The 18244-nt window shown below is 41.8% G+C and overlaps 1 protein-coding gene across 6 annotated transcripts in view; it reads left to right on the top strand.

The window, feature by feature from the left end:
• OPHN1 (oligophrenin 1) overlaps positions 1-18244 on the top strand; it is a 304564-nt gene continuing 286320 nt past the window's right edge. For 5 of the 6 annotated variants that reach the window (XM_019753604.3, XM_019753610.2, XM_019753608.2 and 2 more), the window contains exons 1-2: positions 1-688; positions 822-979. In XM_019753604.3, the coding sequence (XP_019609163.3) occupies positions 826-979 (154 nt within the window). In that variant the 5' untranslated portion in view covers positions 1-688; positions 822-825. The remainder of the gene's footprint in view (positions 689-821; positions 980-18244) is intronic. The other variant, XM_019753605.3, reaches the window with a different exon arrangement.

The following is an 18244-nucleotide window of genomic DNA, read 5'->3' as shown; positions in this document are numbered from 1 at the left end:
GGCGCTGACTGCTCCCCAGTTTCCGTAGGGAAGCGCCGGGCCACCGCGGCTATTGTGCGTCGCGCTCTCGCCCTCCTCTTCCCGCTCGGGTGTCTATGGAGCAAGGCTACGTTTCCTTGCCGCCTCGGCTTAACCCTTCCGTCGCCTAACAGGACAGCAGGCCGGCTCCCTGGGACCAGGAAGAAGTCTGGGAGCCGGAGGACTCTGGTAACAAAACCCTAGGGTGCAAGGCTGACAGTTGAAGGAGCCCGAAGGCTCGGGCTCGGTACCAGGACTTGGCTGGGGCGGGGCAGAGGCGCTGGCTTTAAGAAGGGGGAGGGGACAGTGCAGTCAAGGGTTGCCCGCGGAGTTCGGCAAAGGAAATCTGCTAGCTCCGGAGCCGAGAGTGAGGAGCGCGCAGAGGCGGCTCCCATCCCCAGCGCTCACCCCCGCCTACACCCTGGGCGGGCCGAAGTGTCACGTTTGCAATTGCTCTGGAAGGATCCGGCCGGTCTCCAGAGGCGAGCCGGGCTGCGGTTTCTGCTGTCCGTCTGGGGAGGCGATGCCTAGGGGGCATGCTGCTTGCTAGGCAGTACCCTGCTGGGATCCGTCTGCGTTAGTTAGCTCTCCCAGACACCTGAAGCCATCTCCAGGCCGCCGGTTTCCGGTACAGACCAGCCAGCTCTCCCCAGGAATCTCATCAGAACAGGTACCTGTCCTCCAAAGGGAAGGAGTGTGCGAGCTTCCTAAGCAGGTCATGCGCTCAGTCCATCCCATCTACTCTCCCAACTGATGCTCTTATCTTTGTGTCTTTCCTTTCTCCTTCCAACCCCCGCCATCAGAACCATGGGGCATCCCCCACTGGAGTTCAGCGATTGCTACCTGGACAGCCCCAATTTCCGAGAGAGGCTCAAGTGTTATGAGCAGGAGCTGGAGAGGACCAATAAGTTCATCAAAGACGTGATCAAAGACGGCAACGCGCTTATCAGTGCAATGAGAAGTAAGTGGAAGGCTTCCATGAGGTGTTTCCCTGATCTGTGCCAGCGGGGAGGGAGTTTAGAACTTTGGGCCTTTTCTTTTAGTGCCTTGACCTTGTAAGACAGGATCTGTAGCTGTGTCAGGGACCCTCCTGCTCTGCAACTATCCTTACTTGGCACATTGTTCCAAAGGGACAATCTGCCTGTACTGTCAGACGTGTTTAGCACCCATGTCTGTGGCAAGCACGCATCCAAGCTGACTGAGGAACTGCCCCAGCACCTCTTAAAGAATTGGGACTTAAGGCCAGCATCTTGAGTAATGGTTTTGTCCTGGCCTCTGGTGGTGGCTACAGATAAGTGTGGGGGCAGTAAAATGTTTCTCGTGACAAGTTATGTTCTGAGAAAAGCACCTTTGCCCCAGGGATTTTTTTTCCTTTAAGTTACTGAGCTATGGTTTTGGTTAAGGTCAGCCTCTAAGCTCAGAATTACTGTATGGCCTCAGGTGCCACTGAATTCTGCTTGAGGGTAAAACAAAGCCCTGCTTGGTCCCTGGCACAAGGAGCCCAGCCCCCAGGGAGCAAATTGCAGGGCTAGAGTTGGGAGCCACGGGACTGAGGGAACCTCACCTAGCTTGACTTTCCCAATGGTCACAGCTGACAGCTGTGGGACTCCCCCCCTCCTTCCCTACTGTGTGTGGAGTTTTTATTTCTGCTAGTTGGCAGAAGGCTTGGAGTGAGAGAAAGAATAATAAACATCCTCAACAAGAGTGCAGGCAAACCAACCCCTTGTGCCAAAGTATATGCCCAGAAGAATGGACCATAGTAATTGGGTGGAGTGATCATTAATTTTTTTTTCTTTTCTTGGCTGCAAGATGATTGTGAAAAATAAAGTCAGACTCACTGGCAAATATGCCCCGTATAACTTTGTTCTGAGTGGTTTTATCCTCACAATAGTGTGTCTAGGTCAAGTGCGGGGCCCTTCTTAAGGCAGACGCAGGCACCCGAGAGCAGGGAGAAAGGCTTGGGGCAGCAGGGCAGTGGTAACTGCTACCGGCCGGCCCTGATGGACTCTGATTTGCCCCCAGAATCTGCTTTCCTGCCACGTGCTGTCTGTCTTCTTGGTCACAATATATACATCATCCATATTCCTGCCAGTCGTTGGATTGAATTTGATTATTTAATGGTTTCTCCTGTTGTGGCCTGAGCAAGAGTAAACTCTTGGCAGCACGTTCAAGATGGGGTATTCGAAATGCTCATCCTTGAGGACTTATAGGCCAGGCTTTGGGGTGTGTCACCACCGACTGGAGTTCACTGAGAGGGTTAAGCCTGGATGATTGTGCCACAGAAGTAGTTAGAAAGCTGAGGGTTCACCAAAAGGAAAAGGGGCATGTTCAGGTTTTTATCTTGTTTATTTACTTATTACAGTAAACTGCCTGGTGCAGTGTCCACAGTCAAATGATACCCCTCATAAGCTCCTGAAGGGAGCTTGTGAAGTCCATGGTAAGCTGAAAGTGTTTGTGCAAAATAATGGCCCACTAAGGCACATCAGAGAGATTAAGATTCGTAAGGAAAAACAAACAGTTCAATAAAACATTGGAGGGAGGGCAAAAGTTTTGTTAGCTGGGGCAAACCAAGGTTTGTATTCTTTCCTCCTCTTCTGAGACAGAACAATTATGCAGGCCCGGACCTTTGAATATGAGCAAAAGATCCAAGAGGTATTTCGGCCCAGAGGGCTTCTTGATATTTATGGTGCTTTTCTGTTTCTGAGTCTACACAGAAAGCCAAAAATAGGACAGGTAGGAAATAAGACCCAGCAGCTAACCCATACTCCATTTCTTTTGTTTAAGTTGCATGCTTCTAAAGCCGTGATTAGCAAGAGGCAGAGGCGGGATGTGTCCCAGTGTCTTGACCACAGAAATGTTTATACTCCCACTCTGCTTCCTCACACTGTGCTAGCTGGGCGGCTTCTTGAGGGTAAGTGGGGTGGGAGGAAAAGAAAGTAGGCTCTTACTTTGTGTGGAGGAAAAAGAAGAGAACACTGGGAATTGGTTTTCTGAGACCTGGGTTACAATCTGGGCATCACTGTCTTGGGATAAGATGGCTCAAATCACTCACTTCATCTGTCAAATGGGGGTAATGCTACCCACCTCACAGGGTTGTTGTGAGGCATAAAGGAGTGAATGGATTATGTAAGTGCTTTGTAAATGGAAACCGCTAAATATTGTAAGTAGTTGGTAATCTGTCTTCAGGTTAATAATATATCTACTGGTGAATGTGTACTTGTCAGTAGGTTTCTGATGGGAAATGCAGAAGCAGATGCAGTTGGAAACACATTTTCTGCTGTCACCTTGTTGGGAAATGTCACTCCCTCCATTGGCATGTCTCAGCAATTTATTTTGTATTCATGTTTGTGGATTCATTTTGGCATTTGGAGTCTGGCATTAAAAATCAGGAAGAATGATTGACACCTCTTTGACTTATTAAATTGATCATTGAATCAAACAGCTAGTGCTTCTAGGAACTAATGAAATGCGTATCGTGCTGCAACCCTGCTGCAGTTTTTGTGACAGTTTTAGCCTCACTGGGACTCAGTCCTTACATTTCTCTTCCTTGTGTCCAATTTCGTACAGAGCTCTAGGTGAGGTGTTAGTCGCAACTCTGTGTGATACTTAATTTCTTGAATGTAGGTCCTGTTTGAATATTTAGATTTACTTATCATGTTTCCCCGAAAATAAGCCCCAATTAAGATAATCAGCCAGTACATTATGACGATGTTCCAGAAGAAGATGACATGACTGTATTTGAATAAATGTAGATTGTTGTACATGAAAAAATAAGACATCCCCTGAAAATAAGCCCTAATGCGTCTTTTGGAACAAACATTAATATGAGATCCAGTCTTATTTTCGGGGAAATATGGTATAAGACCCAGCCTTATTTTCGGGTAAACATGGTCAATCTGTGCTCAGAAGAAATTGATGTTATAAATGAAAATCAGCATGTCTCCTTTGGGGAAGGGGTTGACTCCCCCCATTAAATGTCATTTATTTATAATTGTTGGAGTACAAGATGATGATGATACCTTACACTAATGGCAAATAAAAACATCGGCACTCCAAAAGCTGAACGTACTGCCCGTCTCTCTGATTGTTCTTTGTTTTCAAGGTGGCAGTGTTGGTCCCTGGTGGGCTTTGAGTATTTACTAAGCACTCAGACTAGGTATTGTTCAGCGCAAGCTGTGTGGCCCCTGCTTCCAGCCCCATACCACGTGATACACCTAATGAGTGTTATATATGGTTCAATGAGCACATGCCATTCATTCAGTAAATACTTGTGTACGTCGGGCTCAGGGCTGCCACACGTGACTCACTGAGTCACAGTTGGGTCCTGCCCTCAAGGAGTTCCCAGACATGACCTCGGTTGGGATTGCCAGTAATATAAGGTAATACTAGGTAAGGACAGAGCTATACGAGTGGGACAAGTGGAGACCACGGGGTGTGACATTGGAGGGAGCACTCATTTCCTGGTGGGAGGACAAGGAAAAGCAAAAGAAGAAGGGGCATTGGAATTGGGCAGAATTAATAACACTTACCACTTGTTTAGCTGTTCCCATGTGCCAGGCATTAAAACCTTGGAACAGCCTTAAGAGATAAAGGTTATTATTCTCATTTTGTAGATGACAAAAGTGCAGTTTAGAGGCCTTCAATAACTTTCTCAACTGACAAGGGCACAAGTCTGAATTAGAACCCCGAACTGACTCTAAAGGCCCTGGTTTTTTTGTTTTGTTTTGTTTGTTTTTTACCACATTGCACCGTTTTCAGGGCAGGACATTTATTGTAGTAGGAATGACACAATGTAAAGGGACAGCAATAATTCAAGTCATCTGGAATATCGGGTGCAGGAAGGGAGATTTGGGAGATGAGGTTGGAATGGAAAGTTGAGCTGTTGACCATGTAGGACCTGTTAAGTACTTCAGACTTTATATACAGGGAGTATTAAAAACGTTTTTGGTGGGAGAGAGGCATAGTTTGAGCTGTCTTAGGAAGATTCTCTGAGAGTGCTGTGTAAGGTGTTAGCAATTCCACAGAAATATTTGTGACTTTCCAGCAGTGAATTGATAGCTTTACATTTTCTTTGATGTAGCTCAGATGTCTTCTGCAGAGCTCTTCTGTAAAGGGCCATATTTTAGGCTGTTGAGTGCCATGCAGTCACGGTGGCAATTACTCAACTGCCATTGTGACGAGAAAGCAGCCATAGGTAATACGTACCGTGTTTCCCCGAAAATAAGACCTAACTGGAAAATAAGCCCTGGCATGATTTTTCAGGATGCTCGTAATATAAAATAAGCCCTACCGTATTTCCCCAAAAATAAGACCTGGTCTTATATTAATTTTTGCTCCAAAAGACGCAGTAGGGCTTATTTTATATTATGAGCATCCTATCCTGAAAAATTATGCTAGGGCTCATTTGCCGGTTAGGTCTTATTTTCAGGGAAACACGGTATATAAAATGAGAGTGGCTATGTTCTGATAAAACTTTATTGACACTGAAACGTTAATTTCACATAATTTTCACATGTCACAAAATAGTATTCTTCCTTTGAATTTTCTCAACTGTTTATATAAAAACCTTCTCAGATCAACTAGGGGAGGGGGGGGGCGTACAAAAATAGGTGGTGGGCTGGGTTTGTCCCAGTGGTCGTAGTTTGCAGAGCTCTGATATAATAACTAGCTAACCTAAAAAGAACCTAAATGGGTTTTTATCGGTAAGGCAGTAAATATAGCTATTGGGAGAACATAATGTCGTATTTCACATTTTCCATCAACTAGTTTTGGTGTGCTCTTAATTATGCCTACTCTGGATTCAGGAATGACGGGCTCAAATGCTATCAGGGTCCAAGGAGAAAAGTATGAAACTGTTGGAAGTGGGATAAAAGAACTGGAGTGACTGGGGTAAAGTACAGCAGCACCACCCATTCGAAAGATCTTCGCTTTCCTTTTTCAAACAAATGTGCTCGCTAAACAAAATACATTCACAGCCTAGATTCAATCAGGTTGAAACTCCTGAGGTAGTGATCTAGCTCTAGCAGTCTGTGAGTCTTGGACTCTCATGGGCTAGGAAAATGGAAGGTGACAGTCTCCAGATAGAAATTTCTCTGGGAAGTACCACTGGACACTGCATATGACAGGCGGAATGATGATACAATGGGAAAAAGCCTTAGACCTGGCATCTAGATACCTGGGTATGGTGATAGTTCTGCTCCTAATGGGATCTGTGACCTTGGGAAATCATTTCACTGGGCCCTAGGTCTGCAGCTTTCCAAAGATGGGGGTCGTTAGGGGACCTCACTTTCAGCTCTAACATTCCATGACTTTTCTGTTTTTTGCATTGTGTATTTTATTTTAACCATTTGGGAAAGGAATAACCCAATTACAGCTCCTTACTTTAGGGATACATAAACTTTCACCTTATTTTAGTGTACAGGACAGTATTTAATTAAACAAAATTAATGTAAAAAAGCCTGTCAAAAACCAAGGATAACATACTTTATGTGTATATATGTATGTTTGTATATACAGAGCGTGCCAAAAAAAATGTATATACATTTTAAGAAAGGAAAACTGTATTAAATTGTAATATTCAATATATACCAATAGCAAAAGATGAATACAAGTTATGTGTATACCTTTTTTTTTTTTTTTTTGGCACCCCCAGTATTAAACAAGTATCAGAAAAAAATTCTATCACTAAGGCCACACATTCAAACACACAACCACACATAGGCAACCTTGGACTATGAAAACTTTTAAAAGAATACAAAATACGCATTCTATACTAAAAATGTACATAAAATTGGTAAAGTAGAAATAATAGAATTGGTATAACTTTTATAACCTATCTTCCATTTTTACAAAAATGTCACTTTCTTACATTCTGTTCTTTTTTATTACTATTAAAATTTATTAGGATGATAATGGTCAACAAACCACATAGGTTTCAAATGTACAATTCTATGTAATACATCATCTATATTTATCACATTGTGTGTTCACCTGCCAGAATCAGTTCTCTTTCCATCACCGTATATTTGACCCACTTTACCCTTTTCTACCATCCCCCTTCCCACATTCTGTTTTTTTAAAGACAAGAGTTTTAGATGTTTGCATTAAGGTGATCTTTTGGGGTGCCAGTTCAGCTCTTGCTTTGATACTTGGGAGCCCTATTTGATAAGTAATTGCTTTTCTGGAAGGATGGGTTGATTCTATCTTGGAGGCAAATTTGATATTGAATATACTTAGTGGAGCCATCATTAGCTTGGCACACAGAACCTTGGTGCTAGTTCCAAGTCTGCCACTAGTTAGCTGTATGATACTGAGAAAGACCATAGTTTCATCAGCCTGAGTTTTCCCATTTGTACAATCAGAAGTTTGGTCAATGAGCTTCAGGGTTCCTCCTGGTGTTACCATTCTGTTGTATGGTTGCCAAATGTTTTGCTGAGATAGTTAAGCAACCTAAACTGATTCTGTCATCAACTTTAGAGTCAATTCATCTTTACTTTGGGAGAGTGGGCAAAGGAAACATCCAACTGATAGGTCCAGCATGAGTAGATGACTTGAGTTGTGCTCGCTTATCTGATCACCCTCTCGATGAGTGCATCTTGACAGATGTCAACCTGATGCCCTTCAGTTCTGTCCTAAATAGTTCTATAGTGAGGGAAACCGAAGCTTTTAATCCCTTTGGGGTGGGTGTAGTGCCATGCTGTGTGGGGAGGAGGTGGTGATGTAATGTACATTCGCAGTCAGCAGACATCCTGTCATTATCCCAGTGATATTAATCAGTGCCTTGGAGCACATGGTGTTACTCAGATCAATGTAATGAGTATGTCGTATGGTACTGCTGTTCGTAGATGTGAAGCAGTGTCAAATGGAATTTGGTGGAGACGATACTGACATGTTCGTTGATGGTATTCAGAAGACCAGATTCCAAAGTAGCTGAACTGGGAGTCCTGTGGGGAACAGGGTGGAAAAGTGAACCAAGCCAGACTTTCAGTGTGACCATTTCTAAGAAGCTGCTTTTTTTAAGTGATGGCGGATGGTGTTAGGGTGGGATAGGGAAGATTATGACTTGACCTGCTTGTTAAGAAAAGTTTTTCAATTGGCGTTAAGAGTGATGAAGGAAAATTACTTTTCAGCTTCACTTTTTATAGCCTCATTTTTTAAAGCATGGCCAAAAACTTTTGTTTAACCTGGCATCTGTTTCTCTAATCAGTTACTTACTACAGAAATTTCCCTAAAAGCCTGTGAGGATCTGGAAAGATACATGTTTTTCCAGGGGAGTTCCCTGAAAATCTTGAGCTGATTTCCTTTTTTTTCTTCTAGTGGGATGGACGGCCCTTATGATGCTTTATCGGGGTTGCATCAAGTGCTGAAGGCTTGCATAATGTAAAGGCAATTCTGTTTAATTCAGCAAGGATTTTCTATGTGTCAGGCACCATCCTGCAAATTGGGGAGATAATGGTGAATAAAGCTGCTATGGGCTCTGCCCTCTTGGAGCATACATTACACATCCGATTACCCACTTAAGTAATTTAATTACAATTGTGAGAAGAGCTATGACGAAGAAGTTTAGGGTATGATATATGTTCTATCACATTACAAAGTGGGGATTTATGGGAAAAAAGGAGCTAGACCATGGGGATGCAACTGTCCATAGGGAAAAAGAATAAACTGAGGAGGAAGGATTCCTAAGGCAAAGCTCCCTGTTTTACTACCTTGGTAGTTAGTGGCCCTGGTAATGAGCAAGACTCTTCAAGTGAATAGAGTGTTTCTCAGTAACAGACAGGGTGTAATATTTCACGTGGGATCTTTAGGGGAAACCTAAAGTACCTACTGCATCCTTCTTCTTTTATGAGTATATTAAAAATGTTTTTTGGGTAGGTAACTCATGAACATGGTACAAAATTCAAAAGGTAGAAAAGGTAAAACTTCTCTCTCCTCCCATGTCCAGTTCCCCAGTTCTCCACCTTAGAGGCAGCAATTGGCAACTGTTTGTTTATCCTTAAAAAGACTTTACCCCAGTGCTTTTTCCAACTTCTGCTTCCTCGGGAGTGTGTTCCGTTGTAGGCAAATTCCCAGCCATACTGTATCAAGATTTCTTTAAGATTGTACTTGGAGGGAATGTTGGACTGAAGATCTCAGAAAATCACCTCTTCCATAAAAGAAAAAGGACACTGGCAAAAATGGTCACAATCAAATTTTTCAGAACTCTGAAAATTAGACAAAAAGCTTGCAACAATCTGAAGAGTGTTTATTGATGAAAACATGTTGTATCTCTTTAGCAGCAGGGTTTGTAGCATTTTAACTTATCCTGCCTCTCATCTCCTCTCCAGAGCTTTGAGGTAGCCTTGAAAAACCAACAGCTTCGTAAACACAGTTGTCATGGAAACTAGCAGCCTTTCAGCACTTGAGGGGGAAAAGACTGGGTTTGTAGCTCCTCAAAAACTCATATACCCAGAGTCTTATCACTATTTAACCTGCCTCAAGGTAACCTAGAAAAACCCCATTCTCAGGGTTCTCATTACTTCACCTGCTTTAGCACTAGCTCAGTGGGAAAAGTTCTATCCCCAGGGTGTTTAGCATCACAGCTTCCTGAGGCTGCAATATTAGTCAGGGGAAGCAAGAGCCTCGCCAGAAACACAAAAGGAAGAAATGGGGAATGAGGTATCCATAGGGGCTTTGGAAATCTCTGACATATTCCTGGGGGTCTAGAAAGCCATGTGCATACTCAGGACTTTGCATGTTCCTAGAAAAGACCCAAGAGGGCCCCAATTTCTCTCCTGTGCCTGAAATTAAGGCAGAGTTGTAAACTGCCTGGCTAAGTGTTAAAGGAATATTCCAATATGCACAAGAGCCCCTCAGCAAAAGGTGGGGAGACTTAATGGTTCAAGACATTTAAGATCTTTGAACACTCACTAGTTGTCACTAAGCTAATCAAGCAGAGACTTCAGTGGCCACACACTACAGGGAATGCATTACAGAATTAGTCTAAGAAAGATGCTAAACAAACAAACTGCAGCAACAACAATGACAAAAATGACAATAGCAACAAAGCCTGGGGGGTGTGTGTGTGTCAGAATCTGATTTCCAGAAGTACCAAATTATGTTGTCAAAAATGTCCAATTTTCAACAAAACCTGATCACACATTCGAAGAAACAGATGTGTATGGTTCATATACAGGAAAAAAAGCAGTCAGTAGTAATTGTCCCTGATGGGGCCTGTGTTGGAATTTAGACAAAAAATTTAAATCAGCTAATATAATTAGAAAGATCTAAAGGAAACCATGTCTGAAAATTTAAGGGAAAGCATGAGAACAGTGTCTCACCAAAGACACAATATAAGGAGATAAAAAATTATAAAGAAGCACCAGATAGATATTCTGGAGTTGAAAGTAAAATAACTGACATGAAGAATTCACTAGAGAGGCTCTACAGCAGGTTTGAGCTAGCAGAAAAAAGAACCACAGAACATGAAGATAAGTCAATTGAGAATATCCACTCTGAGCAAAAGAAAGGAAAAAGTTAAGAAAAATGAACAGAGCCCCAGAAACTGGGACACAACCAAGTATATTAACATATGCATAATGGGAGTCCTAGAAGGAGGCAAAGAGAGAAAGGAGCAGAGAGAATATTTGAAGACATAATGACCAAAAACTTCTCCAATTTGATGAACAACACTACTCTCCAGATCCAGGAAGCCCAAAAAACTCCAAGTACGATAAACTTAAGGTGATCCATACCTAGGTACATTATAGTCAAACTGATGAAAACCAGAGACAGAGAATCTTGAAAGACGTGAAAGAGTAAAACAACTCATCAGGTGAATGGGATCCTCAATAAGATCAGGAGCTGACTTCTCATCAGAAACCATGGAGACCAGAGGCAGTGGGCTGACATATTCAAAGTGCTGAAACTGAAAGAAAAAGGTGTCAACCAAGAATTCTGTATTCATGAAAAGTGTCTTTTAAAGACAAGGGAGAAATTAAGATGTTCTCAGATAAGCAAAACAAAGAGTTTGTCAGTAGCAGATCTGTCCTATAAGAAATACTAATGGGAGTCCTTCAGAATGAAATGAAAGAATGATGGATGACAACTAAAATCTGCCCAGAATATTAAGAGCACCAGTAAATGTAACTATGTAGATTGATATAAAAGACAGTATAACTGTCTTTTTTAGTTACTCTTTTCTTCTCTATCTGATTTAAATGACAACTGCATAATGCAAAAGTTATAAAACTGTTGATGAGCTTATGATATATAAAAATACAATATGTATGACAATATGGCACAAAGGAACGGGACAGGAAACAATGATATTGGAGCAGCATTTCTGTATGTTTTCTAAGTTAAGTTAAAATTAATCTGAACTAGATTGCTTTAAGATGGTAATTGTAATCCTGAGGTCAGCCACTAAGAAAATAACTATAAATATATAGTAAAAGAAACAATAAAGGTATTAAAATAGTACATGAGGCAATAGCTATCTATTTAATACAAAAGAAGGTTGTAATGGAGGAATAGAGGAAAATGATATAAGACATAGAAAACAAATGGCAGACATAAATCCTACCTTATAAATAATTAAACTAAATGTAATTGGAATAACACTGTAATATAAAGGCAGAGATTGGCAAAATGGAAGAATTGATCAAAAATGGATAAATTGATTGAAATATATGCTGTTTTTAAGAGACACAGTTTGGACTCAAAGACACATAAGTTGAAAGTAAAAGAATGGAAAAATATACCAAGCAAACAGTGAACAGAGAGTTAGGATGGCTATACTGATATCAGACAAAATAGATTATATGATAAACTTTTTATGACATACAAATAAAAACATTTCAGTAGTAAAACAGTCAATATCTCAGGAAGGTATAAAAGTATAAACATATGCACCTAATAATGGAATCCGAAAATACATGAAGCAAAGTGGACAGAACTGAAGGGAGAAATCGATAACCTAACAATAATATTAGGGGATTTCAATATTTCACTTTCAATAATAGCTAGAAGAGCCATATAGAGTTCAAGAAGCAAGTAGAAGACTTGAACAACATTATACACCAACTAGATCTTTTACAGACATCTGTAGAACATGTGACACCAACAGAATACACATTATTCTCAAGTGCAAATGGAATTATTGAGGCTAGACCCTCTGCTAGGCTACAAAACATGCCTGAAAATATTCTTCATACAAAGTATGTTCCTAGCCACAGTGGAATGCAATTACAAATCAATAACAGAAGGACATTAGGCAGTTCACAAGTATGTGGAAATTAAGTATCACACTCCTAAGTAACCAGTGGGTCAAAGAAGAAATCACAAGGGCAATTAGAAAACACTTTGTAATGAATGAAAATGAAAATATAGCATGCTAAAAATTATGGGATGCAGCAAAAGTAGTGCTTAAGGGAAAAATTATAACTTTAAACACCTGCATTAGAGAAGAAGAAAGAGCACAATTTAATAACCTAAATTTCTATGTTAAGAAACTAGAAAAAGGAGGCCAAACTAATCCTAAAGCAACAAGGAGGAAAGAAACGATAATGTTTAGAGAGGAATTAATGAAATAAAGAATAGGAAAACCACAGAGAAAATTTTCAGAAGATCAAAAGTTGGTTTTTAAAAAGATAACATTGAGAAACCATCAGCTAGACTTACAAAGACAAAAGAGAGAGGACTCAAATTATTACAAGCAGGAGTGAAGGATGGCACAGTACTACCAACATTACAAAAAAAAAAGAATAAAAGGGAATACTATGAATAACTTTAGGCCAATGAATTATAAATTTAGATGAAGTGGACAAATATCAAGGAAGATACAAATTGGAAATTCACAATAAATGGAAAATCTGTATAGACCTATAATAAGTAAAGGCACTGAATTAGTAATCAAAATATTATGCACAAAGAAAAGCCCAGGACTAGATGTCTTCAGTGGTGAATTCTTCGAGTTTTAAAGAAAATTAATACTCATACTTAATAAACTCTTCCCAAAATTAGGAGAGAATGTTTCTTAACATTCTGTGAGGTCAGTAGTATTCTGATACCAAAACAAAAAACATCAAAAGAAAAGAAAACTATAGACCAAATTTCCTTGAGTATAGATGCAAAAATCCTCAACAAAATACTAGCAAACCAAATCCAGCAACATCTAAAAAGGATTATATGCCATAATCAAGTGGAATTTATTCCAGGAATGCAAAGTTAGTTTAACATCTGAAAACCAATCATGTAATATAATATACCAAATAATTAGTATAAGGGAAAACCCCATATTATCACAATAGATGCAGTTGTTCTAAAAAGTTCACCACCTTATTATGCTAAAAACACTAAACAAACTAGGTGTATTAGGTTTGTGCTTGTCTAGGGCTGGGGAGAGTTTTGGGATGTGTTGTGAATGCCAATGGGTAAAGGATTTCTTTTGGGCGTGGTGAAAAGTTTCTAAAATTAGATTGTGATGATAGTTGGCCAGCTGTGTGCATATACTAGAACCCACTTAATTGTACACTGGAATGAGTGAATTTTATGGTATCTGTCTTACATCTCAAAGCCATTTTTTTTAAAAAAGCTCGAGCTTGGAGAAACAGGTGCTTGGCTTATATACCTGCATCTTCCTTTGAGTCTTCCTTATAGGGCAACATACTTGGAAGGTTGTTTAGAAATTTTCACATCCACTCTGTTGGGTTTATATCCAGGGAAAAGGCAGCCAAGAGAGAGAAGGGAGTCCTCCCAGGACCTAGAGCTAGAGTTGGGATGGGGACCAGAGTCAGATTTCCTGGGTCCCATCACAGGGCTCTCTGCACTGTGCTCTAAAGCGGCTACCTTGCACTGAAACTGTCTGCATGTTCTTTATTGGGACTCGGGGTGCTTTTGTTTGAAATGACCCAGTTGGCAGCAAAGAACTGTTTCCTGTCATTCCCTCCCCCTGCACCATCATGGCAGGGAGCTGGCAGTTTCCCTATTGAGCAGTCTAGCCCCTATTTAATCAGGGTCTGCTGGTGTGACACCTGTCCTCTGTTTCCTGCCCCAGGAACCTATACCAGCTGGTTGGTCAGCTCCAGAGCCCTCCCCTCTTCTCTGCTCATCTGTTGACTTCTTGCGGCAAGTGCAGCTGCTTTCTGTGTGGCGGGTAGTGTATACTGGGAAATGTGTGGCATTACGAAAGGGTGACACAGTTCGCCCCCCACCATATTATTTTGAATCTAGGGCAGCAAGGAATTTCTCACAAGTGGTAAGCAGTAGGCCCGGCACTCTAATACCGTATTAGGAACTTCAAGGCACTTTTTTGCAAAAGGTTTTCATTAAGGACTTCCCAGAAGCAGGAGGGCCACATTTCAGCTCCCAGCTCTTTCCAGAACCAGGCTGTCGTGGAAAAGCCTTTCCCTGTGATTGGAAAAAGATGTATTATGTATGTGGCGGTTGACAGCTGGAGACTAATCCTGAATTCATCCGTTCTGAATTTATTAGGTAGGGGGAGGAGGGTGGCGGATAAGCCATCGAGGTATTTCATGGCTGTCCCTTACGACTTTGTTTTAGAGCAGAAAAAAACACACACACAAAAAAAACAAACAAACAGCATAAAACAAAAACTGGAAAGAGAGCTGTAAAGAGAATGTCCTTCCTACCACCATCACCGTGCTGAAATTCTCTTACTCTTAGCATGGGAAATATGGATATCTGTGCATATTTGTTTTATCTGGAGAGATCTGTCTTTTAGCATCCATGCCCCGTGTTTCAGGGTTTTGGGGGATGATTCTTCTGCTGTGGAAAGCACGGGGTACCAAGTGTGCTAGTCGGGGAAAGCCCAGCCAGGGACTGTGGCTGCACTAGCAGAATGGAAGGGGAGGGAAAGCTGGAGCTTGTTGGCATTTTGTTTGCTTTTCCTTTGTGAGAAGCAGATGCTGTTTAACTATTCCCTTTTCTTTTTGACTAATGGGCAGTATCTTGCTGGAAATGGACTCATCGAGTTCTAAGGGCCCTTAAGAGAACATTCCATTTAACTCTTTCCTGTTTCAGATGAGGAAGCAAACGGAAGAAGGGATTTTCCTTGTCCAAGGTCATAGAGCCACTTAATCACAGTCCATCCTGGGCTCTCTGCAATGTCACTGTGCCTCACGAAAACAGTCTCTACCCTTCACCAGCTGCCTTTCGCTGAGCCTGTGACTTTTTTTCAGAATCCCTTTCAGTTTGTGAAAGAAAAGAACTGTTTTCTCTTCACTGCCACTGGCCAAGAACGAACCTCCAGCATTGGCCTGCCAGCAGCCAAGTGTTTCCCAGACCTGCGGGAACAGAGTAGGAGAAGGCTCACGGAGTCTGGCGTTACTGCTGTACTTTTCCTGGTTGGCCCTTGCACAGTAGGAGCTGATGAAATAGATGAACAGAGAGCCCTTCCATAACAGACCCCCCCACAGATATGTGGAATGTAGAGAATCCAGTTATGAATGAGGAACAAGCAACTTCTAGAACAAACTGGGTCAGGTTTAGGTATGGCAGTGTTTGTGCCAAGTACCAGTAAGGCTGGGGTCTCTGAATGTGATGTCAGGCAGGCTGACTGATTGCCTGAAGTACGTATACCTATCGATATGGATATAAGCTAACATGTGCAAAGCACTTTGTCGTGTACAAGGCACTTTCACATATATTGTGTGACTTAATCTGGGAAGGAAAGTGCTATTCTCTTCATATTATAGATGAGGAAAGCAAGGCTTAGTGAGCTCAAGTACTTTCCAACGGGTCGTCAGTAGTAGAGCCAAGATTTAGATTTTCTGAGTGTTCTTTGCTGTGTTCCTCATTGCTTTTATTCCCTTTAATGATGAGAGAGAATATAAGTGCTGTGCAGAGGACAAGTAGCTCAGAAAGCAGAGAGATGAAGGAGAGATATGGGGACTCCTGTAGAAATGGGAGCAGCCACGAGCACACATGGCCACAGGAAGTGGCCAATGGGAAAGGTCTGAAAGCTGGAGGACAGCAGTAGAGAAGTGGGTAACTGACAGGGCTGAGAGACCAGAGCTTGTGGTCAAGTTTTTGTGTGTCAGCAACCAAAGTGTGCTGTTGTGTGAAGGCTGCTGTGAAGAAGACAGTCTAAACTGAGGCAGAGGGATTTTATGTTTTTAAAAAAAAATTTTTAAAGCAATGTTATTGAGATATAATTTACATACCGTAAAATTCACCCATTTAAGTGTCCATTTTCATGACTTAGTAAATTTAGCGAGTTGTGAGACCATCACGACAATCCACTTTTAGACCATTTTGGTTACTTCAGTGAGGTCTCTTATGCCTGCTTATAGTCCATTCCCATCCTATTCCAACCTCAGGCAGCTATTAATCTGCTTACTGTCTCTAGAGATTTGTCTGTTCTAGACATTTAATATAAATGGAATCATATGAGGTGTGGTCTTTTGTGACTGGCTTCTTTCACTTTACGTAATGTTTTTGAGGTTCATTCATGTTGTAGGATTATCAGTATTTCGGTTCCCTTTGTTGACCTTTGTCATGGAGGGTCTCTGGTCCTGCTCTCGGCGGGTGGAGACAGAATATGGTGAGGCCAAAAAGGAACAACAACAGAGGCATAGATAGGGGAGTCATACCACTATATTCTCGATGGCGGCTGGTTGAGACACAAAAGCAAACATCCACCCACACCCCAACAAGGGGTTTTCCTGCACCCTAGTCTCGCTGGCAGCCAGGTGAGACACAGGAAGTAGGATCCACACGATCTGCAATCTGCCATCCACTTCTCTGCCAGCCAACCAACCAACCAACCAACCAACCAACCAACCAACCAACCCCCTTGCCAGCATAGCCACGGCAGTTATATCAGTGGCTAATGGCTAACTGGTTATAGCTGATGGCCATCCAGTCACAGCTGATGTCCGTCTACTAACCAAGCCAGCACCTTTCTAGTGAGGCCGAGAGCCTGGAACTGCTCTCTGGGACTCTGTTCCTACAACCTTAAAAAACAAAGAAGCCAGTTGTTTTACCAGCAAAAATGGGTTTCTTCAAGAATACGGTAGCAGAAGAATTGCAATTCGGGACAAACTGTGGTGAATCATAGGCAAGTCCGAAGAATAGGAGTTGGGAAAAGCTGTTTCAAAGAATGCAGAGTGATAATGGCTTCTCGTTGGCTGAGTGTGGCAGTTTCTCATTGGCTGGGCTATAACAGGAGTCCAAACCCGAAAGCAACCAGCTAAAGAGGTTCAGGTGATGATGACTGAGGTGTTTCGCTGGGCAAGGAGAGAGTCTCCCTTCCTGTTGCTGTGGTAAAGTCTTCCTGTATGGGGTCTGGGTGGCAGTATATGAGAGCTCCCCATTTAGGGCTTCCTGACTTTATTTTACATGAGGTTTCCTTTACTTATTATCAGCACTTTTTCTTGCTGAATCTGGTCCTCATTCATAAAGAGCGGATCTCCGCATCTCTGTTTTCAGTCTGTCCCATTTGCTGATTAAAAGAAAGCATTAAGAAAACCTGAGTTCACTTCGGAGAAGCAGATTCAGGGTAATTTTTATTCTTGTTTTCAAACCCGAGGCAGAGGTATGCAAAGGAGGTTAAAAAAATGGAGAAGCTTCATATTGGTGATGGGGGAGGGGTGGCCCTGAGCCTTTATCCTGACCTTTTTAGGATGGAAAATAAACCTAACTGTTGTAAATCAGTTAACGAGGAGGAAAAATAGGGGCATATTTTAATAGGCAATTTGGTTTTCTATTTTAGAAGTTTCATAGGTGGTGCAGACATTATTCAGCCCAAGTTATCTGAACATTGAGTTTGGGGCTAAAATACAACTTATTTGAAACCAGTTTCATCCTTCAATGGAGTTGTGTGTTTGCATTGATATCATGCATAATAATGCTTCAGAAAAATCAGGAAAGTATGACATCTTTTCTTAGTATTTTTCAGTTCATCAAACAGTTTGATCTGTGATTCAGTCTTTCCACCAACCCTAGGAGCTAATCAGGCAGGGTGTTGTTAGTCTTCCTCTTATACCCGTGAAGAAACCAAGGACAGATAATGGTCTCCCCGTTTAATAGACCAGGAAATTAAAATGCAGAGAAGTTAAGTGATTTGCTCAGAGTTAACTCAGCCCGTGTAGAGAAAATTGGCTTCGAAAGCCAGACCTTCTGGCTCCTAAGGGCTACAGATTTTCTACTGTATTCTGATGTATTCTCTGTTGAAGGGGATCCGTGATTATACCCTGCAGGGTGGGTTTAGGAAGTCTGTGTGGTC

Source organism: Rhinolophus sinicus, chromosome 18 (genome assembly GCF_057876585.1).
Source record: "Rhinolophus sinicus isolate RSI-liver-muscle chromosome 18, RSI-T2T, whole genome shotgun sequence".
Lineage (NCBI taxonomy): Eukaryota > Metazoa > Chordata > Mammalia > Chiroptera > Rhinolophidae > Rhinolophus > Rhinolophus sinicus.
Note: the sequence above shows the minus strand (reverse complement) of the source record. Positions and strands in the feature narration are given on the sequence as shown.